Source organism: Montipora capricornis, chromosome 2 (genome assembly GCF_036669925.1).
Source record: "Montipora capricornis isolate CH-2021 chromosome 2, ASM3666992v2, whole genome shotgun sequence".
NCBI lineage: Eukaryota > Metazoa > Cnidaria > Anthozoa > Scleractinia > Acroporidae > Montipora > Montipora capricornis.
This window is the reverse complement of record NC_090884.1, coordinates 20207572-20235071: the sequence shown is the minus strand read 5'-3', so window position 1 is coordinate 20235071 and position 27500 is coordinate 20207572. Positions and strand designations below refer to the sequence as shown.

The 27500-nt window shown below is 38.2% G+C and overlaps 1 protein-coding gene across 1 annotated transcript; it reads right to left on the bottom strand.

The window, feature by feature from the left end:
• Positions 1 to 1670: 1670 nt before the first annotated feature.
• Positions 1671 to 22365, bottom strand: LOC138039042 (ubiquitin-conjugating enzyme E2 R2-like). The gene is made up of 5 exons (XM_068885198.1): positions 22059 to 22365; positions 21882 to 21968; positions 21710 to 21807; positions 5991 to 6125; positions 1671 to 2338 (listed from the first exon to the last, which is right to left on the bottom strand). The coding sequence occupies exons 1-5, from the start codon at positions 22233 to 22235 to the stop codon at positions 2122 to 2124; spliced, it is 714 nt and encodes a 237-aa protein (XP_068741299.1). The 5' UTR covers positions 22236 to 22365; the 3' UTR covers positions 1671 to 2121.
• Between the last annotated feature and the right edge of the window lie 5135 nt (positions 22366 to 27500).

Here is a 27500-nt window from a genome sequence, read left to right as displayed (position 1 = left end):
AAGGCCAGATAACTTCTTTATCCAGTGGATAAGTTACTATCTAGAATATATAATATACTCCACGTTAAATGACGGCCATGATTTCAGGGGCACCCAACGACCAATTTGTTGTAAAATGTATTATTATACCCCAGTTAATGAAAATAAATGTTATTAAGGCATTTTCAGGTGTTTTTCAGTGTTGCTGGGAAAACAATATCTGTTCCTTTTTCCCAGCAAGACACACAAGAAATTTCCCAGCCAGCTAGATAAAATTGGTTGGTTTCCCAGCCAGCTGATCAAATTTATTTCCCAGTCAGGAATTCCGTGCGCTTTCAAATCCCTCGATCCGAAACGACCGAACAAAAGCGACAAAACCGGGAAAAAACCGGTTTTTTCCGCAAGCGCAATCACTCTGACCAGCCGTCGTATGTTTGGGAGAGGGAAGAGGTCCTTTTTTTTCGTCGTCCTCAGTCTTCAGAGTTTCTACAGCCAGCTCGGAATGAAATGCTAGAAAAAGTCAGTAATTCCCAGGCAAAACCTCTATCAATAACAAAATTTCCCAGCCAGCTCATCGAAACACCTGTATTTTTGCCAGCCAGCAAGATTCCTCTGGGGAACAGATGATGTGAGGAACAGATTCGTTGGGTGCCCCTGATGATTTTAATAACACGCTGTTCCTTACTTGGAGATGCAACATGTTTACATGGGCAAATACTGAAATCTGGGCGCAGATTGAAACTTCTTGGTAGTGATTTATCCACCTGGGCCCGGTTCCTCGAAAGCCGATTAACGCTAATCTAAGATTAAAAATTAACCAAGCAGTTTATTTCTCTACTCCCAAATGCTGTTCAACACAGATTTTTGGCAGAACTTTACATGAGAAGACGTCAATCTTGAAAAACAAAAATAAGCAAAAGAAACTTTCACCAAAAAGTTGAAAACGTGAAACAAAAGTTTACGCTAATCCTGGATTAAGTTAACCGGGCCCTGATGTTATCCAGCCTCCGAACAACTGGAGCCAGTCCCACATACCTCAATCAGTTTTCGTAGGGCTTATCCGTATGGCGCGCCATGTATGTCCCCTAGTAGCGATCTGTATGGTCGATGGATCAAGAACCACGACCACGGAGAAAAAAAAAAGAGCCTGGGTTCCAGGCTACCTTGAAACAACAGCGTCTTTAATAATGGCGGCCAAATAAAATATTCTTTTGTTTTAATGTTAATAAGCCTTGCTGCGACGAGAAAATTTCATTAAGACAAAAGGTGGTCACCATTTATGAACGTGGCCTATATGATTTCACCTGATTTCTGGTGCCTTTTCTCTTCGTGTAGAAATTCAGGCGCTTTCCAAATAAAAAGGAAAGGAAAGGAACTTTATTTAAGTGTCTAGTCGTTCTAGCGTTGAAGCACTAATTGGGGACACTGTAAATTGAAATTAACAATTAACACAAATCAAGTCAAATGTTGGTTTTTTTAAGGAGAGGGGAAACTGGAGTACCCGGGGAAAACTTCTCGGTGCAGAGTAGAGAACCAACAAACTCAACCCACATATGACGCTGAGTCTGGGAATCGAACCCGGGCAACATTGGTAAGAGGCGAGTGCTCTCACCACTGCGCCATCCCTGCACCCCCCCCCCCCCCAAAAAAAAAAATGCCTTATGAGATCCAGAAAAAAAGTAAACTTGACACAATTTAACAGAGAAGGTTTATTAGACAGAAATACCACCACACACATGAAAACCTACACAGCACATCTAACCAGATGAGGTCTCATCTTACGAATAAAAGGACTGAAGACGCAATTTCCATGCCGTCTTAGCGCTGGAGAATTAAAGTCCCTCTCGCAGCAATCACGTTGCAAGACAAGCTCTTTGGTGCAGATTTACATGCCGTCCCAGACCCCAGAACATACCCCATCGGAAAACCATGGATGGCAAGCTTTTTCAGTCTTTGCCCCCGAGCGCATTTACAACCATACAAGACATCGCAAATATTATTACAAAAGAATAAAGTTTTTCCACGCTTCTAAAGCCAGTGAAGTTGTGGTTGTCTGTCATTATGCCAGTGGAAAGCGTCTCGTGTTACACAGTACAAAATATACATCGTGACAAAGTTGCAGCCCACTGTTACGTGGTTGTATCACGTTTCTTCATTTCCTGAGTCCTCGCTATACCCGGCACAATCCTCCTCGTCGTCATCATCATCCAAATCATCTGCATAGTCATCGTCGTAAAAATCCGTAAGATCCTCAGTTTCTGATCGTGACGGTCTGGATTTTACACAGTATTCGTCCACAGTTGTTGGTACCTTTATGTTTTCTTTTTCGGCTTCGAGTTTGGACCGTGAAACCTGTTTTCTGCAAACAAACAGAAAATTTAATAAAGCCACCTGAATAGACCTTTTTGCAGATACGGCGGCCATTTTGATTTCTATTGTTTCGAAAGACATTATGAGATGCTCTAACCCTAACCCCCTGGCCATCCCATAATAGCTATTTGAAACAATAGAAATCAAAATGGCCGCCGTATCTGCAAAAAGGTCTCCTTTACAGGTGTCTACACTCGACAATTGCTTAAATTTTCTAGATAAGTGCGAGGATCATTTTTTTCTCTTTCGTCTTTCGTATAGATCGTTTTCACTGTTACGCAATAAAAAAATAAATCGAAAACCATCCAGTGGAAAAAGTCAAGAATTCGTGATGTTGTAGAAGATAAATGAAGAAGACACTTCTCCAAGTTTTAGGCCCGTGCGTTTCCCCAATCTTCAGATATTCGTCGAAATGTTTCGCAGAAATTTACAGAGCCCAGTATGAAAACGCCATGTTGGTGCACATCTGTGGTGCACCAATATGGCGGCCGGAAAATAGTGCAAACATCTGTTACTTACTTTGGCTATCTAGGCGAGTGATCATCTGTACTGAACAGACAGCTATTTACTTAAGCACTTTTCCTAATGCTTTAAATTCTAAAAAGGCTCAAAACCATGAGATAAATATATATTTCTCAATAAACTCGATTGTCGCCTCGTGTCACGCACCGCTATAACTCAGAAATTCAAAATGCTCTGGTTTCCAAACGAAGCACGCTATTGAGCTTTAAAATTGCAAATGGATACAAATTTCCCGCCTCTTATGCCTGATGAGGATAAAAACTTTCGTGGCTCTTTAGTTTTGGCTTTTAGAAAATGATGACGTCACGTGAAAACGATCTATATAAATATAATACAGTTCTTTCATTGAGTCCTTTCACGGGAACACATGAGCCTAACAAATTGACCTGCTCCCACCCGCGTGACTTCATAGCTCAGTTGCACCGGCATCGCAAAGGTCATGTGTTCGCTTAAACTTAAGTCACCTGAATTTGTCGACAATTGCTCAAAATGTGCGAGGATCATTTCTCCCTTCCCGTTTATTGCAGGCTCTTCAAATATAAACATTTCTTGAAACAGAAAATTCTAAGACAGGGCAACTAAATGTTGATGAGATCCCTATTTCCAGACTCACCCACGTCTCGAGAAACCCAACTGCGGTACAAAAATCACATTTTGACCTTTCATTTCAACCCAAAGGTTGACTGAGTATCCGCTTACTCCAAAATTTAGATTTTATGAAACGAGTTGATGAATGTCAATTATCCACCGTAATAAAGATTTGTGTGCTAACGTCGGCTCGTAAATCGTATTTGCATTTATGAACAAAACCATGAAACACTTGTAGTCACATATGGAATACGTCGTTTCGCCCAGACAATTTTGGTGTAGATTTGCGCGCTTTGCTACGCAAACCACCGAGAAACTTACAGGGGCACCCAACGAGAGTATAGTTCAAAATCACTTGAACATAGCATTGTTAAACGTATTTTAGTATTTAAACGGTAGATATAGGCATATTTTTATCCCCTAAACAGTTTTCATCTGTTCGGATTTCCTAGCTGAAAGTCTAGTGGTCCGAAAATTATAGGGATCGAAACTTACCTTTTCGAAAATTTCAGCCAGAAAAAAGGCTCCCGAAAATTCTAGGCGATCTTTTAAGGGGAAAAATCCGTTAAAAATGGGCAATTATCAACTTTTCCGATGGTCGAAAATCCTAGGAGAGGCAGGCAAGCAAGAAATTTTACAATAAATGTTCCGAAAATTCTAGATCTCAAATCGTCTTCCGAACAGATATTTACCGAAAATTGACGTTGGGTGCCCCTGAACTTAGGAAAATTTACAGCACTTCAATCGATCGTGAATTTACTTGGTGTGAAACGCAAACTTAGGTTCCGTATTGAACGAAGCGGGTTGGGTCTTACAAGTGTTTTGTGGATGAAATTCTCAAAAGTTAAGTCGTATCAACCTACAGCTTGTTTTCATTTATATTAGAACGTGTTGGCGAATCGACTTAACTGTGGGCGAAACGATTGCAATTCTCACACACACACACACAAACAGACAATACGAATGATGATGTCGCTGTATTCAATAAACAAAAATTGTCCTTTTTCTTATCAAAATGGAATAATAGTGGCTTTGGACTCAAACTGAGACGGATCATCGCATCGAAGTCTGAAAACAAAATCCTTTTATCTTTTCAGGCTTCTTAAGTTGCTCTCAGCCAGTCTCGCTTAAAGTGTATATGACATCACGGTTTTCTGAGATAAAAACAACCAAAAAAGTTCCACATTGATTTTTCTTCTATGCCTTTCGGTCTTTCAAATTTCGGAATTTTCACTTCCTTGAGGTACAAAACCGCGCTAGTAAGGAGACTGCGAATAGCAGGCCAGTGACGTCAAAACAGAACGGCAGGGTATTCCAACCAAATTCACCGTATAACGGAAGCAGTTTCAGCAACTTCTCGATCTAAAAAAAAAAAAGGAAAATTCGGGCCCTGGAAAAATTTCGTTCCGTTTTGACGTCACAGTTCTGCTATCCCCTATCTCCTCACTAGCTCGGTTTTGTACCCTCCAGAAGTGAAAATTCCGATTTTTAAAAGGCTGAAAGGCATAGAGTAAAAACCAGTATGGAGGGCTGAAAGGCATAGAATAAAATCAGTATGGAATTTTTCTGGTTGCTTTAATCTCAGAAAACCATGATGTTTCACTTTCAAGAGTAAATAAAAAACTGACATGTACACCTTAAAGCTTCATTTGAATAGTGGTAGCAATAACATATAGATTTAAACAAGCCAAAAAGTGGAGCACCCTGGGTCCGGTTGCTCGAACACTTGTTAACGCTAAACGTTGGTATTTAACATGGTATTTAACGTTGGTTAGCGTTAACCATGTTTCGAGCAACCCGGGCCAGTTTGTTTATTCTTAAAATAGATTAACATGACTTGAACCTGCGGTCTTGAGGGGTGGACTTGCGCACGGTAACCAAAACCAACTTTTCTCGCAGATGGGTTACCTTATTTTCTTACCCATGGTGCTCCACGTGCTCTGCCACAATCCAAAATATTGTAGAAGTAGCCCGAAGAAACCTCAATCTGTCATCTCATCCCCAACCTAACTGCCTCATCTCTACTGTATTTTATTTAACTGCATGTGAAACTTATTTGATAGAGCAGTTTTCAATTGAGTGTCGTAAAACCAAAACCGAAGTAATCCTTTTGGCCAATCAAAAAGGACGGAGACATTCCAGTAAACCAATCAAAACTCGAAGTAATTACTCGTAACCGACACAAAGCACGGGAAAATGTGCACGCGCGAGCCACGATTGGTTTTGGTTTCACTTCTGATTGGTTGAAAAAATGGCGCGAGAACTTTGAACCAATCACTGAGTGAAGTAATCATAAACCAAAGTAATTCACTAATTACTTTCGATACTCAATTGAACACCACTCTATAACCACTGATTTCAACTCAATAACTTCCAATTAGACAGTGCAAATGCCCCTTGCATTAAAACAAGGAAAAGAGGATGAGTGGAAAGAATAAAAGGAAACAAATTGGATTGCTTGAAAAACAAGTTGAAGATAGCTGTAAAGTATAAATACCAAGCCACATTATAGAATCCCTATCAATACTTACTTGACAATTTTTTCATACTCGCTGTCCTTCCCTTTGGAGTCTCTCCATTTTCTAAACATCACTGAAGCATCAACATTAGCAGGCGAAAAGGTGTTTGGTTCATTTAACAAGGATATCACACTCAAGAGGATGGTTCTACAAAATGAACAAACAATATTGACACATAAAACTCGACCAATTGAACAGATGTGTGCAATGTGCACTAAATTGTATTTTTCAATGCACTAATTATTACTAATAAAAGATGATTAGGTTTTGAAGTGAACTGTTGAGGGTCAAAGGGCAAGAACAAGGGCAAACAAGTGAAAAGAAAAAGAGAAATGCATAGCAATATAAAAATTATTAGCCTAATGTTATTCAGTGACTCCTACAGTATGTCTTAAATGAGGAAACTGGTTGCTCCTTCCTACAATAACCCAAAAAATAAAAGAGAATTACGGAAGGTACAGCATATGTACAGCCCTTCTATTTGTTAACAACATTTCATGAGCTTTGTTTTTATCAATGAAGTGGCTGCAAGGCAACAAAAAAAAGATTAACTGAAACCTCCCTGGACAAATGTAAGCATGACCTTCAATAGCTTTGCATTGAGAATCAAATGCAAGCACACACTTCTCACTGCGGAGTTTACATGAAAATAATTATAATCTATACCCGCTACTGAAATACTAACACCGTTACTGAAAATAGTTAGAAGTGAAAAGGTCTTGGGTTTGCTTAAGTTCTGCAGGAGCTAACATTCTCACTTGATTACGCTTGTCCTGTTTTCCATTACAGTTTAATTACATTTATATAGCGCAGACCTCTATATGAATATATTCACTGCGCTTTTGGTAGATACAGCTTACCAAAGTATCTACAAGTCGAGCTCGAAAGAGAGCAAAGGAGGGCCCTATCATGCATTTTTGCCAAGGTGCACTACTTGGACGCCCTTCAGTTACCAGGGCTTGCGTCCATCAGGGCCCACCAGGAAAATTTAACAGGTCTAACACCTGTTTAAGTCTATTGTTAATGATCCACATAGTAAGATTATCAGCCTCCTGCCTCCCTCAGTTTCTATCTAATATGAGCTGAGAAGGCAGAGGGGGTTTGCCAGGCCGCTTGTAAAGACAAATAGATTTGGAAATTCATTCATTGTTAAGACTGCGAGGGAAGCATTTAGTAAATACGTAATTTCTGAGTAGTCGTTTTGTAATTTTAAAACAGTAGTAGTTATAACTCATTTCTTATATTTCTTACTTGTAAAGAGGTGCAATTCAAATTTTTTACTGCAATCTTTCTACCTACCTACCTACCTACTTCTGCATGTTTTGTGGCTCCTATAAAAAGAATTGTTGCTTTCATCAGGTTGTAAAGGTGATTTAGAATCGCCTCTCTGGAACAGGTGAGGGTTTCCAGAGGAGGAATCTCCATACCATCACAAATAATTTGGCAGCATTGCCAATGGTATGCCACTTTCACAGAACTTGCTCACAATGAGCTGTCAAGATTACGGACTTAAAGCATGCACTGAAAAAAGGCTAGGAAAAAAATCACCAACAAAAGTAATCATGTTTCCAAACAAGTCAATCATATTCTTCACAGTGGAGAAGTTAAATTGTATATTTGAGTCTTGTTTAGACTGCAAATTGAATGATTGAGCCAAGGTGACAGACTTAACTTTAAGCTTTAGAATTATGTTCACGAAATTTTATCGCAATATTTTTTCCAAATCTTGAAAAATTTTCTAAACTAAGGATGCGACTTATCTACCAATGTTTATGGTAATAGTCTAAAAGTACACATGTAATTCTAAAAGCCTGCTATTCTAAATATTTAGTTATATTGCAGTTTCAATAAAAGTTACTTATCAATGGAACAGGACAACAATAACATTTCAAGACTTCTTAGTGGCACTCTTGGACTGCAAACAGTTTGGCATCAAGGGGGACCAGACAGTGTAACTTAAGTGTGCAAAAGGGCTGCACATAATCACAAAATGACTTAGTAGTACGAGCTGCATCCCTTCTACAGTTTAAATTGGTAAGGATGAGTTACTCTCATAGAAGTTTCTAAAAGAAATAATGTGTAGGGCCCATTTTTTTTTTACCCTCTCAATGTCCTTCTGGAGATAACTTGGAAATGATATGGACCTTTTAAAAAACTTCCATGTTGGAAATTTATGAAAAGTCACCTTTTTTGGTGCAAAAATAAAAAAAGGTTTGTGCAAAGAAAAGGACACGTCATTACTTGAAGGGAGGCATGAAGAGGTAGTGGAAAAACATCACTCCACAACCAGTAATGGAGACAGTTGTTAAGGGGACATAACTTGATGAAAGAAGCACCAAAACTACCAAGAAAGATGTGAACTGCCTAGCTGCTGTAGAAGGCATGACAAAAGCCACAGCATGATCTTGCGTGAGGAGCTCAAAATTACAAAATTGTGAAAAGAACTACGAATCTCAAAGATTGCAGGACCAAACAGAAGGCTTGCATAGAAACAACTGGCCTGCAACCGAGTCTGCCGCTCAAGGATTGGGCTTATCTCACACAAAAGAAGTCATCGAATTACACTAAAATCAAAGCCTAATCTAAGCAATAAATTACTTCATGCAAATATTTATCTCATTTTAAGGGCAGTGCCTACTAATTAAAGATATTTTTGCCCCAGTGTGTGATTATGCAGGGGATGTAGATCTTAACAAGTGTTATTGAAATCCAAAAAGAAAATTGGAGGTAACCATGCATTTTTCAAAGATAATTCATGAATAATTTTTGTAAAAAGCTTTAAAATACTAAGCAATGTATGGCATTCTTTCTCAAATTGAACCTTAATTATCTCTCAAAAATGCATGGCAACACCCAATTTTCTTTTTGGATACTAAGAGTACTTACTCAGATCTACTTTCTCCGGATAGTTTTAAACCACGCAAAAAAATATCCCTGTACTAGTATGCATCACCGATAGGGAACCCGAGTATCTTGAGACGCGTAGAATGTATGCGCTATAACAATAGTAGGCACCGTCCTTAACTTTGTTAACATCATGAATATTAAAAGCATAACAGCTTGGTACAATGTAGGTAAATTGACCGCCGAACACAGGTCACCAAATTGGAGACTTACGCTACTACAGATTAATTTTTGCTGCTCTCATGCTAAACACTATACAGTCAAACCCCACTATACAGTCAAACCCCACTTTACCGACACCCACTTAATACAGACAACGCACATTTTTTTCTTCCCATTAATTCTCACTATTAACTCGCTAATAGGAACACTCTTGTCAACTTTGTCTTTAATGACCTTTACAGTGTACCTTTTGTGAACGCAGTTAAATACTGCTGTTCAAACGTCAATGTCTGACTATTTCGCCGATAAATGACTTCAAGCCCTGTATGTTACTAAGACCTATGCAAGTTAATGTTTAAATGTGCATAAATGATTTTAGACAATTGATACAATAATGGGTATAAATGCACACTGGTATAAATGAGTGACTTACTTTTTTTGTGTTCTACAGACATTAAACTTGATGATGTTAATGTTTTGTTTTATATGCTCCAATAAAAATTAATGTGTACTGTACTGTATTTTTGACTTAATTTACCCAACCCGCTTAATACAGACACTATCCATGTTGCCTTCAGTGTCTGTATTAACAGGGGATTCGACTGTATTTGGCTCTGTACAGAAAGAATGCCCCCCAAATCTACCCAATTTTCTTCACTATCTGAAACACATCAGTGAAGTAGAAAATAAGGTCAGCACTAGCAGTCAGAAGAAATGGGAGTGTTTTAAGTCTTTCTTGTCATCAATTAGTTGACTTGGTCCTAGTCACCTTAAAAATTGAAATTTAAGTAGCCACCAGCACTACCTTTCAAGCCTGCAAATAAGCGCCGATCATTGGACATTTGTCCAGTAAATTTGAGGTTTTGGCTGGCAAATGATCAGTCTGACTGGACAGGCTGACCGGGATCTTCTGTTATGATGCAAAATTTATTAAAAAATATATTTTCACTCAACAAATCCAAATTTGAAGGTGGCCTTCAATATATGGCCGAAATGCATAATGGTTAAGTTTCATTTTGATTTGCTTTCATTTGCAGCTTGCGTTTCACGGCGTCTTACTAGTAATGCTACTCCGAAAATTTGTGCAAGGTGTTTCCTAAAAACTCATTTACATTAACTAAAATTAAATAACACAGCAATGTACTGTACATATATGGAGTCAACAATGGTACTGTTCCACAAGTGCTTGCTGTTTTTGTTTTCATCAGACTGATAAGATTTTATGACCAGTTTTACGGCAAATTTCAGGGACTCAAATTACATTTCTCACCTCTACTTCAATAACTAAATTAGAAAAGTTAACGTTATTGCATATACACAAACAAAAGCTGAAACAAATTCGAAACCATTCAATAAAAGAAGCCAACAGCTTGAAACGTTGTAATCGAGTAAAGACAAAAACCCACCTCTACGATTCTCATGTCTGTGCAGTTCATTGTTTCTGAGTTATTAATTTGCCAAAGAAGCATTTCACAAGATGCCGCCATGTTGGTGGACTGTCCATGGTCCACCAATATGACGGACCGTAATAAACAAAAACACCCAGAGTTCGCTTTGCCACAAAAGCGTTTACTTTTGCTTATGAGATAAAATACATGTGTATGAACACATCTCCTAATGTACTTGAAATTTTCAAACTTCTGAGAATCATAGGAAGAGACATGTTTTTCAACCCGCTCTGTATCATGGTGTCAGGAGAGGTGACAATGGAAATTCAAAATGCTGTAATTTTCAAAACGAAAGACGTTACGGAACTGGAAAAAGTATTTATTTCTAGCTCATCTTCAACCAGGGATCATTTAGATAAAAATTCAGAAGGCTTTTTGGAAATCATCTGTATGCCGACTTTTATTTTGCTCAAATTACAATGTAAAAAATGTATCCTTCCCCGGACAACTTCCAATCGCTTCGATGAAAACTATATTGACATTTGTTGAGTAAATAACAACAGCATCTCTTTGGATTTTAACACTGTTTAACCCATTGACTCCGAGGGGTTCCCCATTGACAAGTAAAATCATCTGGCGTTAGACAGAGTAAAATACTAAGTCCGGCCGGTTTCGGCCGGGTTGGATGTCAAAGGGTTAATGTAAACACAGAAAATTTCATAAGTAAGCAGAAGTTACATAATTTAAGTAGTAGACAAAATCAACAATAATTTATAATCATCATGGCAGAAAAATGCTTTATGAAAGTGCAAAAAAATTCAGCCCATCTTAAACAACATTTTTGTTCCAATTTGCTTAAAATAAACATTGTGCCTCGTAAAATATGTCACAGTATTGCCATGTTCCAGTGATTTTCTGTCTGTGATTTACTGCGTGGGAAAATACATGTGCATATAAGTATTTCAAACATTAAATTTAAAAAATATTTTTTTAATACATTGATCTGAAAAAACTTCTAAAAACTTGTGGCTTGTATTAGCTTTGATTGGTCAACAAGAAATAATTATCAGTCGAGGGTACCATTATGCAAGTTGGTTTCAATGAGTAGCACATCATACGTAATTGGCATTTTTTATACTTGAGACGCATAATAGTTCTTTCTGCAGGTACCAGAATTTCAGCATTGTGTTTTGGTGACTTGGGATTAGTCTTCATTTGGAGTTGTTATGTTTTCTGTCTTTAGTATTTTCTGTTTTATGTAATTTCTGCTCTAGACTGGTACTTGAAGAAGCTACCTGCATAATTCATCTGGGACGAACTTGGACAAACATTTTTTCTGCATTTTTTAAATTTGTCAAGTATAAAGACGGGCACAAGAAGCATAATGCATCTGGACAAAGTATCCACTTTAGGGCATCTTAGAAAACACACTAAACTGGATAGTTTGCCCATGCGCATCCTAGACAAGTTATACGTCTCTAGTATAAAACGGCCAATCTGGTGAATGTTCCAAGGAATTTTGTGTTTTTAACAAAGTGTTCCCATTTGCCCAAACCGTGTCATGTGTGACTATCACCTGCTGCTACTTTGATTCTTTATTAATACTTTATCTTGCGGAGACATTTCAATAGAATCTTGAAAGATTTTCGTAAAATTCCCCCGAAAGAGACGGAAGAATAATATTTGAATAGCAGCAGTGGTGTCTTCCCACATGAATCTTGACTTATTTTAAGTGATTTTGCTTCATAAGACCTTGGATGTGATTCTAATTGTGCTAGAGCAGAAACACTTTCAGGTATGAAGTTAAATCACGAAACGCAAGGATTTTGCTGTCAAACAAATAGAAGGCTACCATGTTTTGGCTGCTAATGGCTAAGAACAATGCAATAGATTTGAATCATTTGAAATGAGACGATGAAAATGAGACGCCGCACAATTTATAAAGTGGTCTGCCACAGGAGTTCCACTTAATCAGTGTGGAAACAAAATTTGTCTGACAAGGGTGGCTGCATGTCAGGCCAAACCCTGTCCCTGGCCTAACATATGACAGGCTTATAGTAAAAAAAAAAAAAAAAAATTTCCTGGCTTGGCCTTAAGTTATTTGTTGTAGTGGACATGTAAATTTAATAAAAAATTAAAAATTTGGAGACTTTTGCTGCAATTTTAGTCACTAAATATTTCAAGTTGCCCTGGCAACCAAAAGGGTTGCAGCTTAACCCATTGACTCCCAGGGGTTCCCCATGGACAAGTAAAATCGTCTGGCGTTAGACAGAGTAAAATACTGTCTGGCCAGTTTAGGCAGGTTTGGACATCAAATGGTTAAAGCACTCATCTTCAGGAAAACAAGACATTTTCCATTCATCCTCATGGCAGCAACTTTCTTGGAGCCTGCTTAAATTAAGGGCGTTTTGAAGAGCACTTAAACAAATTTTTGGCTAATGCCATCCCAACCAAACAAGTAAATAATATTTACAGGAAAAATTATAACATTTAACAAAGTGGTAAAGCATAGAAGATAACAAACAAGAAAGATATGGAGTACACTTGCAGCTATTTGAAATGATAAGCAAGTACTGTAGTTACCATAATTTCTGCCTGTATAGTCCAGAAAGAAACATGAAAGTCACGTATTACAAGGCACATCTAAAACTTTACAGAAACTGTCATAATTGCTGGTTTTCACGCACGTGATCAACAGCCATGTTTTTCAACGAAAACAAAAGGAAGCGTTTGCATAATAATAAAGTTAAATTCCCGGAGGATTTGGTCGGGGCACCAACATGGCCGCCTTTTCTTTGTTTAGGGCACCAACATGGCGGTCGTGACGTCATGTGAAAACCGAGAATAGACCAGAACAAATTTTTACAATTACTGAGCAATTTCTTGTGCACTGATTGGCTAACTTTTATCATACATAAGAGTACACACACATAAAACTGTACTTTATGTGAAGTTGAAAGTACTTAACTTGTTTGATTTTAATTTTGCAGACTTGACCTCAGGCCAGGAAGTTGAGACTTGACTGAAAGATGCTCCTACCTCAAAATGGCTCGATTTTCACTCAGCCATGAACATTTTTGATCACCACGAGGGTTTTTGATCGCATTTTGATTCATGAACTGAATTTTTAATTTGTGCAAGTTGGTGGCCTGAGTGAACAAGTTAATGGCATGAGTGTCAAATTTTCAGCCAATGTAACTTTATTTTTTATTTAATAGCCAATGCGCGAGAAACGTTATTGCCGATAAATTTCGCCAGTTTTAATAAAACTGCATACATTTTAGTGTTTGCATATTATTTCTGTTCATTTAACCCGGGAAATAGACCCTTTTTCATTTTTGATCGCAACATTGTCAAAGTTGTTGTGGATCAGATCCACATTTAATGGTACCTACATGTAACTACTGACATCTCAGATCATCTTCCTGTTTTTTCTATTCATTCGGACAACACTCTAGGACATCATTCTAGACAAGATCCCATTTTTGTCTGAGATAAGAACCCAATTAATCGGTCCAAGTTTGTTGAAAAACTTGAGGGTGTTGAGTGGTCTTCACTCGCAGGTTACAATGATCCACATACTGCATACACCAGTTTTCTTAATAAAATTACCAAAATATACAATGACTGTTTTCCTGTTAGGAAATTGATTCCGAAGAAGAGACCTATTAAAAAACCGTGGTTAACTAAAGCTCTTCTCAAGTCGATTAAAAGGAAAAACAAACTTTATAAACAATTCCTTCATAAACCGACACAGAATAACAATCTACTCTATAAGTCTTTCAAAAACAAATTAAATCACATTTTGAGATCGGCTAGACGATTATATTATGAGAAGAAATTAGAATATGCAAAAGCAAATACCCATGCTACTTGGAAAATTCTTAATGACATCTTGAATCGGAAGAAATCAAAGCCTAAAGTAAACTCAATATTCACATCTGATGGTCAAGAAATATCTGATCCAGTTATCATCGCGAATAAATTTTGTAAGTATTTCTCCAGTATTGGTCCTAACCTTGCAAAAGAAATACAATCTCATCCTTTTTCTCATAAAGACTTTCTTTCAGGATCTTTTGCAGAATCTATCTTTTTCAATTCGGCAACAAAAGAAGAAATTATTGTTATTGCTCAATCATTTGCATCCAACAAAGCTGCGGGTTATGATAACATTCCAATGTCCCTCATAAAGGAATCTATCCAATTAATCTCTGAACCTTTGGCTCACATTATTAACTTGTCAATTGCTCATGGCACTGTACCAGATCAAATGAAGATAGCACGGGTAATACCTTTATTCAAAGCTGATGACCAGTCGTTGTTCACTAACTATAGACCTGTTTCAGTTCTACCTAGTTTTTCCAAATTTCTTGAGAGAATAATTTATAACCGTTTAAATGATTATCTAACTAATTTAAATGTCCTTTGTGATGAGCAATATGGCTTTAGGAAAAATCACTCCCCTACACTTGCTTTGATTGATTTGTATGATAAGATTTCCTCTGCTTTAGATCGTGGTGATATAGCTGTTGGTATTTTCCTTGATCTCTCAAAAGTATTCGATACAGTTAATCATAATATTTTATTTGACAAACTTGAACACTATGGTATACGTGGACTGGCCTTAAAATGGGTAAAAAGCTATTTTTCTAACAGATTACAATTTGTAGATTTCAACGGTCATGTTTCTTCTCGCTTCAATATATCCTGTGGGGTTCCTCAGGGCTCTATTCTAGGGCCTTTATTTTTTCTTCTTTACATTAATGATATAGTCAATGCATCTACGGCACTACAACTGATTTTATTCGCGGACGATACCAACGTTTTTCTGTCTGGTAAAGATCCTGATTATTTGGTTAATCAGCTGAATATCGAGTTAAATAAGTTGTCAGTATGGTTTAGGGTTAATAAGCTTTCACTGAATCTTAAAAAGACCAAGTTCATAGTGTTCAAACCAAACCAAAAACGTAGAAGTTATAATTTTCAAATTTTGATAAATAAACAACAAATTGATCAAGTTAAAGAAACAGTTTTCTTGGGTGTGATCATCGATGAAAACGTAACCTGGAAGTCTGAGATCTCTCATGTGGCTAACAAAGTGTCGAAATCAATTGGAATGATACAGAAATCAAGTTTTTATTTATCTTCATACTCTTTACGTGTATTGTACTTTTCACTTGTTTATCCTTACTTCTTTTACAGTAATATAGTTTGGGCGTCCACCTATAAAACTAACCTTGTTCGTCTGGTAAAATTGCAGAAAAGAGTGGTGAGAATCATAGATAAATCTCATTTTAATGCTCATTCTGACCCTATATTTAAGAAACTTGGAATCCGAATTTTCCATGATCTTAACCTGTTACAACTTGGTCAATTCATGTTCTCCTATCAAATTCGAACTCTTCCTCCCAAGTTAGCTAGCAAATTCACTCTAAACAGTCAAATTCACACATATTATTCGAGAAACTCTCATGCATTTCGTCTGCCTTTCTGTCGGACTAACATTAAACAATTTTCTGTTTTCTATCAGGGACCTAAATTTTACAATTCTCTTGACATTGATATAATGAATTCTTCCTCAACAGCTTCCTTCAAGAAAGCACTTAAGTCATTCTTTTTTAACAACTATTCTGAAAATTAAGTATTTTGTTCTTCCTGTGTCAAATTGTTTTCACCCTGTAATTTTACTTTCACAACTGTTTACATATTTCAACACCTTAATTAAATGACTAAGTGTTTGTAATTGTATGCTTCATTACCAACTTGTAAGTTCAAACTGTTTTTAATTTCCGTTCATTACTTTATATTTCAACTTGTTAAATAACTAAATGTTTGTAACAATTGCATTCTCCGTTGCCAACTTGCATGTCAACAATAGATAGATGCTTTTACTTGGGGAGGCCTAATTTACATAAGCTTAGTAGTTTCTTTTAGGCCTCCTCGCCACCAATGTAATTCAATAATTTTTCTTTCCATCTTCTCTTTTGATTGTTCATATTTGTATTTTAACTTCTTCTTTCTGTGGCAAAAAATAAATAAATAAATAAATAAATAAATAAAAAACTAATATATAGATTTAGCCATGCCTAAAAGCGGAGCTCCCTGGTTATTTATTCTCACTGCCTGTAGGGTTAGTGAAAATAAAAGGCTTTCAAATTTGGCGATTTGGTGGTTCTGGTTACTGCTTAATTTAATCTTATTCCTTGCTTTCTTTCCTTCTTTTCGGTTTTTCAAGCAAAATTTACTTTGGATTTCACCAGTTTGGCAATGAATTTTTCTTGAATTGCATGAGTTTTAAAAGAAAACAAGCACATCCTCAGAGAGCGAATGGAAAAGGAAAAAAGCCATTTCAGAGTCAATTGTCAATAGCCAGGAAATAGGTCCGAATCGCGCTAAAATTAGAAACCATTGCAAAACTTTGTCAGTTCAAGGTCAAAAAAGAGTTTTACTGACGTACTGTATTCCACTTTATCTCTGAAAACGAGATCATTCACATTTTAAGGTATTTCATTGAAACACGCCAGCTTGGCTTGGAACAAAAATCTGCAAAATACGGCAATGCTACCAGGAAAGGACAAACTTCAAACAAGACCCGCACCAACAAATTACCTGTAGGAGCTTTAAGTTAAAGAAACTTCTGAAAACACAAGATAGTGATATGTCTCCCTAATTTGATGAGAACTCATTGCGAATATGTGTTTATGACATAAGGGCAAACTTTTGTTGTCAATGTCGAGGCACATCGAAAAACACTTGGACAAATGATTAAAAGAGCACTTGTTCCCTTGCATTTTAGAGCAAAACAAACAAACATATAAACTATTAAAATTTCTTTATGTCCAAAAAACTGCAGATAATTGTTATGTTAATTCCAGTTGAGAATAAAAGTTTGAGTTTCATTTCTCAACAAAGGAAAACCTATTAAACCACTTTTTAAAAATACGCATCCACTTGAAATAACGCATTCGTAAAAATAACAAACTCTTTACTGCCTAAGAAAAGAATTTGTGTTCTTCCACCAAGTTTGAGCTATTACTGGTATTCTGTTCTAGCCATAGGTCCTCCAGGCATCATGCAACCTTATCAGAGCTTCTAAAGATATGCCAAAAATTGCAACAAATTGCAACAAAAAATAACAGCTGTAAACAAATGAAAAATAAATGGTAAGGGTAATGAATTTATATAGTGCATTTTGTATTGGCATATTCAAATGCGCTTTACAAGCAAGTGATCTATGGGTGAGATTGGACATCAGCATATGCAGGCGCCGCTGGCAGCCGCTATCAGTCCATTAGCTATCTCACCCAGCACATGAATGAACGAAATGAGGCCTGACCACAACCCCGGGAGCTCCATGCCCTACTCTTTACGAATAGTGTGTGGGTTCTTTTGCATCCCACTGGATTGTGAACATTCAAGGGTTGTGAGACGGGGCCTACGGTTTATAGTCCTTATCCGAGAAGACTCGAAAGTCTTAACCATTTGCGGATGTAATTACAAAGGCAGCACTTTCTCCTCAGATATTTCAAGAGCCTGAGTGTTGGTCCGGCCGGAGTCAAACTCACGACCTCCCGCATGACAGCCCGATGCTCAACCAACTGAGTCACCAGTGCGCGGTCATAAACACTCAGCTTTAAGTTTATATCCTTCCCATGCTTGACTTGAATAACTGGGTCGCCACCAGAGTGGATCACAGCTACATGTATCATGAAATTATGTCAAACTGGATTTAAACCAGGGAAAAATCCAGAAAGAAAATATTTTCCAACTTTTTTCCACTTGAACATAAAAAGTGTTGACTGTTAAGAGCTTTAGTTCTCATAATATGGCCGTGTAGCTACATCGAGCCACAGAAAGTGCATGAAAAATGAAGCCTTGTTTATATTTAGGTGAGTTAAAGTGGGTTGAGCCTGCCATCCAATGAAAAACCATTAACTGGTCAGCAGGCAACTTCAAAAAACAGCTAACCTCGATAAGCTCTAAACATGAGCCCACGATATGGTCACTTGATACTGGTCAGTGGATACTTTGTTTTGACAGGTGTCAATTGACCATAACATGGACGTCCCATATCAAAGATTTATGCTGTAAACTAGCGTGATACTGGTCACACTGGCATACATTGAGGGGTGAACATACGGACAGTCGATGACATCATAGCTATAAAACCAAAATTTCTCCTACCAATGGGTTACCATATCTTCTTAAAGGGGCTAGGTCATGCTACTTTAGGTAATTCTGTTTAATTTTGTTAATTATGAGCTCTAAAAATCAAATTGGCAGGGCAAGAGTCTTTCATTTGCAAAATCACGGCCACATAACAACTGAGAATGATTTTCAAGCTTTGTAAATGACATTTTGATATAGACTGATATAAATTTGAAAAAAGTTGGGCCGACGTTTTTCAAAGGTACCCAAATTCAATCCATTTCAATCCTCTCCAATTTTGTCCATCCATGTCCCTTTTTGGCTTCCCTGTGTTTTGTTAGAGTTCTTCTATAGTTTTGAACAGTTATTTTGATATTTTAGATAATTCTATGACCATTCGATCAGTGCTGAAAATGCCTAAAATAGCGTGACCTAGCCCCTTTAACAATGGTGCTCTGCGTGTGCACGCACCGCTATCATCGTGAGTAATCAACTCCTTGGCAAAAATCACTTACTTTTGAAAAGATCAGCCAACTGTTATTTGCCATGTACTACTTTTCTTACTTCTGACCATAGGTACCCTAAGTTCATGGAGAATCTTTGTTGCATTACAAACATTTTATAAGGGTTTGTATGGGGAATTTGGCGATTGTTATTTAGGGCATTAAAATAGAATTTAAAACACATCAGAATTTGTTGCCTTGCCTCCTTGTCTTATTTATGGTTTGTTCTCTGGATTTCTGGCTGTTTCAGCACAATTCTAGGGAAGTTCCGTACACGGCCATTGGAAAACACCTTACCGACCGGGCCCAACATTCAAATTTGTTAAACACCAGGTGGGCGACGATGTCAGTGACACTTACAATGTAAAACAAACTGAATGTTTATGTTCTGTTTGCGAAACATTTTTAATGCATCAGCATTTCCCTGAGCTTTGCCTGTATCTGCGTGACAGCATAGTACTTTCCTGAGAAGGGCCTGGCGTTGTACCTGTCACTGAGACTAAAGCCTCGTCGCCCACCCTGTGTGTACCAAATTTGAACCTTGGGCCCTGTCGGTAAGGTGTTTTTCAACGGTTTCGTGCATGGGACATAAGAATCATGTATGATGCTTAGGGCAAAATCACCCCATTTCAGCGATTTTCAATTCCTTTCCATGAAAGTTTGTCTGATATGAGGATTGAAATATGTACCAGCACATCATACTTGGTCTCAGTGGAATTTTGGGTCAATTTGAGCTTTTTGGAAGAATTTACAGTAGCTTGTGTTTCCGACTACTTCATCGGAGTTTCCAACCTTGAAGATAAATATAGAGAGAGAAAACAGCGAACCTACAACCCACTGGAATAGCGCTGAAATGGCCAAAGTACGCGAGAAAAACACTGATAAGGTATCAAGAAGACAAGGTAAGGCATTTTTGCTCAATTCATGTTCTTTATTTTTGACTCCTAAACATGTTTTAAAATTCCCATACAAACCCTTATAATTTTAACTGATCATGATGCTCAAATTACAATGTTAGCTAGGGGTACCTGTGTTCTGACCACCACATCTTGCCATGCACCTTAAGTGTTACACAAGACTATGCAAGGTTAAAATATGTCCTAATCTAAAAAGACTGTTGAAAAGCTCATATACGAAATTCCTACTTAATTTCAATTCCGAAAATACACAGTGCCACAATTAAATACTAGTAACCATGGAAGTTCTCAAAAATGAGGCTGTCCAAATATGGCACAAATTAGAAGCAAACACAGCTCAGTGAAAGAGTTGTGGAGTGACAAAAGTGGACAAATCCATCCTATAACTGTTACAATACCGGTACTTATCTAACCCCTTAGGGTATCGATCAACCATCATAAACATCTGTTTAAAGTAACTATGAAAAGTACTGGTCAGGCAAAAGCATACAAACATTCTTGCAGAAAAAGAAAACGCTAATATAGGAATAGATGCATTCTATAAGATTTGTTGTTTTCCTTCTATTTCTAAAGAAATCACCTACAGCAATAATGAAAAAATATCATTCAAGATGATAAAAAAAATACTATTTACTGTATCAATATAAAAAGCAAGGTGCAACAAATCTACATCATTGTAGTCCATCATAATGTACTGCAGGCTATTGATTTTAACAAAATGTAAAACAATGTACATTCAATATATGAATTAGGAACCTGAACATACATGACATGTATGAATGTAGAAATTAATCTAAAATGGCTTCTCTTTTCCTTCTGGAAAATGTTTTTCTTTGAGTTATCTTTTCTTTACAAACAAGATGCAGTTTACACGTACATAAAATACAATATTTTGCTGGGAATCCTCAATTTTATATTCTTGGCTGAGAGAGTTTTTCCCATAAATTTGAATGGCAAAAGAGCATAATTTATTCATTCTTTTTCCCTTTTGAATTGTCATTAGAACCGTGCATATAAAAACGGCTTTGAGACAAGCCAATTGATGAGAGATTTGAAAGTACCATAAATGCAATTTTCGCTTGACCTCTTAAGATAACATTTCTGCAAAGTATGAAATTCTATAACAGCCACCCATATCATCAAAAAAATCTAAGCGACTAACTAAATTATCCAAAAACAGAGACACATTTCTGTCCCGCTATGATCTTGGCTCGGCAAGCTATTTGTTGGGTTAAAGTGTACGCTTAACTCATCGCGTTATTCACACCAAAATTATAGCCACAATTATGGGGATTTGGGTAAATCTTCCCACCTAAACCTCTAGCCCCCAATGAAAGCTCATGCCTTTAAACCCACGTTACGGCAGTGTGACAAAAATATACCGAAAAACAAGTCCACTTTGAAATTCTTTGACCACAAAAAGTATACAATTGATAATTCGACAAATGAACCAATATGATGAAGAAATTATAGGAATCACCGGCTCCAAATAACACTGTGTTCGTAAAACAATGACAATATCAAAGATCTTTCTACCAGACAAAAGGAGCACGTCGAATTCAGAATTCCTAAGAATGGGGCTCCCTTTACCGATTATTTTGGATTTATATATGTATTATTTTGTTATTTCACTGGCGACGTTATCTAACATAAGCCCAACCATAGTTGCTCACTTTCTCTTCCATGAAAGAGGAAAGATTCATACGCACCTTACAGTTTGTGTCGGGTTCCACCGTTCTGATGGCAGCTCGCCGCTTTGTGGATCGTCCACAGGGGGATGTAAAATTGAAATACAAACATCACCGGACTGGAGAATGAACACAAATATTTAACTTCAATTTTATAAAATTCAGCAGCAACTCATTCGTCGACCATTCTTACCTCGTATATATTAGGATGCCACATTTTTGTGAGGAATCGAAAAGTTGGAGGTGAGTAAGGGTATCCGGGAGGGAACGACATGTGTGCCTGAAGGGAAAAATTCGTAGAAAAAATAGTAAATCTTGATTATCTAGGTGAAAAAAACAAAAAGGCAAATCCGTTCGACCAGTTGCTTACTTTGAAGTAACCTCCTTCATAAAGAGTACCAGGGGGACCAAAAATCGCTACATCCCATTCGAATAGATTGCACTCATCTGGCACATTGACAACAAATCCTTCCACTGGTTCTTCGGTGAGTTTCTTTAACTCCAGCTGTAATGCCCGCACAGCTGATGAATGTGGTTGTGCGGCCATTTACCAAAACCCTCTTCTACACCAGTCAAGGCCGTTTAAAGCGGAAGATAATAACTAAAAGTTTTTTTTCACATTGACATATGCCACACACTTTCTTTCACCAAGCTGTGTATTTATTAGACCCAGACTCCCACCAGCAAATTAAACGTCATAAATAAGTTCCAAATAAGGAAGAAAAAACGTGAGACCGGAAATGAAAAATCGGAAGTAAAAAAAACCAAGAAACCCTTTTCCACTGACGAGAAAACTAGTAGTAATCACGGATTAGCAAAGTGCATTCGATGTCTCGTAAAATAATATTTTTTATTGTACTGATTGCCCAGAAATATTCAGGGAAAGTGGACTTGTGTGCTGCTTTCTGGCAGTATGCAGAGAGAACTTGAATCTCCTGTGAAAAGCAGCCGAGCCAAGTGTTTTCCTACAAAACACACCTCTACACAGCTTTCTGATGTTCTGATAAGTAGCTTTAGTCATATTTGCTAGTGATACTTCGAATAAATTAACACAACTTCAATTACGTTTGAAAAAAACAGCGAACAAAACAGCGAGTAACCCACACACACAACTGCAAACATGCAAAGCACGTGGAAATATGGGGATTTTTACCGCTTTCATTTGAGCATGCCGGCATTGCGATACAAGCCCGATGTCGACGCATGACAGATTCACAATCACATCAGATCGAGGTGATGTGCAGGTCGGCCAGGCACATTCTCGACCCCAGAGCTCTTCTCTTGACTGAGGGAGAGAAGAGGGAACCCTGAAACAAAGTGTCTTGTCATTGGTTTTCGTGAAGAACAATCAAAAGCGTCTCTAATTTGGTGCATTCATGTTCTTGCACGAGGAGTGAGCAGGCGCCGTAAGGTTCAAATAGCCAATTTTTGGCCATAAGAACCCTACGGCGCATGCTCTCCTACATAGAGTTTCCCAGAGCCTTGGGTCGATCCAAGGCTCTGGTGACGAGAATGGGCCAGGCAGTAAAAGATGGCAGGACAGATGTTACACTGCGCAATTTTTAAAAAATTCATTGCAACTGTTGAAGAAAGTAGAACTCAGTTCTACTTTCCGCAACGGTTTCTGAAACTGGTCTCGCAACGTTTTTGGCCGTTGCAAGGTATGTTACAACTTGTCTCTTAACGCCATTGCGAGACAAGTTGCACGAAAAATTGCACAGTGTAACACCGCCTTAAAGACCATAAACGGAAGATTTTGGCGACTTCTATGTTAAGTGTACTTGCTCTGATATTTGACTTGATGCAAATGTATGTGGAATACTTTAACTTACATTTCGAATCACAAGGTACTCTTGGAGCCAATCTGTAAACTGTGTTATCAAGACTCTTACAAAATTTTGTGATTTCATCTAGTAGGTAGGAACGAAGCAAAGTTTGGAATTTTTCCCCTTAAGTCGTACTAGCCTTCCATGGTTCCCTCCTTACCATCACCGTTTGTGTAGGCCAAGCAAAGAGTCAGCTCTACAATAAAGTTAGGAGATCTGGGAGACCTGAGGACTCGGCTGCCTTTAAAATGCTAGGAAAGTAGTGAATAAGGAACTCTCTAAAATCGAGGAACCAGTACACAGTGCAATTCCTGACGCGAACTATTACGGAGGGTCCAAAGTCTTTCTGGTTCCATATAAAGAAAGTCAAAAGTGGGAAAGTTGGTGTAGGTGATCTGAAATTCAACGGCAAAACAACATCCGATGAGCAGGCCAAGGCTGAGGCGCTTAATCAACAATTCTCGGCAGCGTGTTTACCCATGACGATGTCACCTGCATGTGTACCCACCCTGGGCTCAAATGACATACCAGGAATAGGTCCACTAATAATACACCAGAGAGGGATCGAGAAACAATTGCAATCGCTGAGGGAAATCAAAGGCCCTGGCACCGACCAACTTTTCCCGTGGTTGCTAAAAATGGCTGCAAGAGAGATTGCTCCGATTCTAACGGATATGTTTCAGACATCTATAAACGAAGGTGAATTACCTAAACATTGGAGGGAGGCTTACATGGCTAACGTGTGCTGCATTTAAAGAAAGGGGATAAGAGTAATCCTAAACACTATAGATTAATTTCTCTGTCCTGCATTACATGCAGAACATATTGTACACAGTCATGTCATGAAAAACCTTGAGGATTTTGTCATACTGGTTGATGTCCAACATGGTTTCAGGGCAAAAAGGTCAACTGAAACACAACTGATAGAGACGGTCCATGATAGCGCGTCTGCTCTCCAGTGCAATTATCAGTCGGTGTCCTTGGCGATCCTAGAGTTTGCCAAAGCGTTCGACAAGCAAAGACTGCTTGCCAGAATGGATTACCATGGAATTATAGGCCCCTTTCATTCATGATTAACATCATTTTAACCCAAAGAACGCGTAGAGGATTGTATGCAATGGAACATCGTCCATTTGAATTAAAGTTGAACGCGCGCTCAGATTTTGCTCAAAAGATCTAGCAACATCCGGTCGACAGTGACGAAATTATGGTCTCTTTGGACGTTAATTTTTCATTCACCTCCATTCCCATGGATCTAGCTCTAACCATTACCAACGAGAAGCTTCAAAAAGGCCACGATCTAGTTGAATGAACGTACAAATATGTCCAGCAGCAACATCATGAAGTTGTTAGATTTTGTTCTCAATCACAACTACTTTAAACACGACAAAACCCATTACAAACAAACATTTAGATGTGCAATTAGTTCTCCAATCAGTCCCGTTATAGACGGCCTCGTCATGGAAGAGATTGAGGAGACTGCCCCACTCAGGGGCACCCAACGAATCTGTTCCTCTCATTATCTGTTCCCCAGAGGAATCTTGCTGGCTGGCAAAAATACAGGTGTTTCGATGAGCTCGCTGGGAAATTTTGTTATTGATAGAGGTTAGCATTTCAACCCGAGCTGGCTGTAGAAACTCTGAAGACTGAGGACGACTAAAAAAAAAAAAAAAGAACCCCTTCCCTCTCTCAGAGAGTAGTCACAAACATACGACGGCTGGTCAGAGTGATTGCGCTTGCGGAAAAACCCTGTTTTGTCCCGGTTTTGTCGCTTTTCTTTGGTCGTTTCGGATCGAGGGATTTGAAAGCGCGCGGAATTCGTGGCTGAGAAATAAATTTGATCAGCTGGCTGGGAAACCAACCAATTTTATCTAGCTGGCTGGGAAATTTCTTGTGTGTCTTGCTGGGAAAAAGGAACAGATAATGTTTTCCCAGCAACAATGAAAAACACCTGAAAATGCCTTAATAAAATTTATTTTCATTAACTGGGGTATAATAATACATTTTACAACAAATTGGTCGTTGGGTGCCCCTGCCCACTCACCACCCCCTAAGTAGTGGCTCCGTTACGTTGACGACAGTCACACGTGTCTTAGGAAGGATCACGTAGATGAGTTTCACTAACACCACAATTCAATCAACTCCAACGTACAGTTCACTCTAGAACTTGAGAACACCAAGGGACAAAAAATACCTTTCCCAGACACTATCACAACATATAGGGGTAAGCAGCTCGAGGTAAATGTGTACAGAAAGCCGGCGCACATAGAGCGCTATCTCGATTTCAATTCTCACCACCCCATGTGCTATAAGAGATCTGTAGTCCGTACGTTACCACGCAGGTCACAGAACATACCGTCAACACAGAAAAAGGGGAAACGCGAAGAAACGAAACGATTCAAGGCTGTACTGTGAGACAGTAATTATCCCTCATCCTTCATCAATAGCTGCGAAAGATCGCTGTCGAAACCCCCCATGCACCGATCTACCAACCAATGGTTTCGTGGTGCTACCCTATGTGCAGGGTATTTGAAAAGGATTGGTCGATTTTTAATGCAACAACAAATCAAAGTCGCCTTCAAACCATTGAGAACTCTGAACAGTTTGTTCCCGCTACGGAAAGCCCAGGAAAAGGTTGACTGGCCACAAACTGGCACAGTATACAAAATCAGTTGCACTAACTGCAACTGTTTTATATGCTATGGTCAAACTGAACGATCACTGACTGAAAACAAGAATTTTAGGACACAAAAGTGCTGTTTCTATGTTCGACCATGAATCCGAAATCTCCTGCCATGTCCACGAAAACAACCATGAAACAAATGGATTATGTAAGAGTCAGAGTCGTTGGACATGAGCCGGCTAACTTTCATGAGCGACTCTTTCAGGGTGGAAGCCTGGAGGTCAATAAAGGGTCCGCAATCTGGAAATGACCACATTGCCATCCTGGAAATCTGCAAGTCTTTGGTACGCGCATACGTCTCGCGCTACGTTTCTTCTCAGTGAAACTTCACGCGGAATTTCAGTTTCCTTAGCGTGCATTCGACGTGCTGCTCTTTGAATCAAGCGTACTAACGTAAGTACTTTCAACTTCAAGCATCAAACATCAGCCGAAACGTTTTGAACGAAACTTCGAAAACCAGTCAGTGTCAAACTATTATTTTACAAGGGCACTAATAGGATCTTAGGGAGAATGTAAAAACTACTTTGTATAAATAAGGATATTAACTTTTTGTATTATTAAACGTTAGTATTTACACCTCTTAATAATTTTTTGAGAATCTATCTAAAATTAGTAGGTTATTTTCTCTTGTTGTAAATAGACAGTTTTTTACTTTAGTATTAACGTTTGTATACTAGTCTTAAAACGTATTGTAGTTTAATTGGTAGGTTTATATGGTAGGATTTAATTGTATTATTAAGGGCGCGTTCGATTGACCCTATTCCGGAATAAGAATTCGTGGATTGATGATTAAAACGGAATGTTTGGCGCGTTTCGAAGCAGCAAGGATGATAAAAATATGTTTAAAATAACATTTTAGCTGATGTTTGACAATTTTAATGTGAATCTCCGCAAAAACGACGGATTTCTAACTTATATTCCATGTATTCCTATTCTGGAATAGGGTCAATCGAACGCGCCCTAAGTGTAGCAGGTCCACATCAGCTCTTTAGCTGCCACTACCGACCTGCTTTAACAAATAAAGTATGTATGTATGTATGTATGTATGTATGTATGTAAGGCCAAAGCTTGGATACGCATCACCAGTTTGGGACGCCCATTATAAATGCGACGTACAAAGGCTTGAGGGAGTGCAAAAAGCAGCTGCACGTTTTTGCACCTGTGATTATCGCTACACCTCAAGTGTCAGTAGCAATATGTTGGATGCCTTTGGCCTCAATCCTCTGGAAAAGGGAGGATCTCTCGACTGCTGATTATAAAATGATCCATGGCCTTGTAGATATGAATGTTTAGCACTATTTGC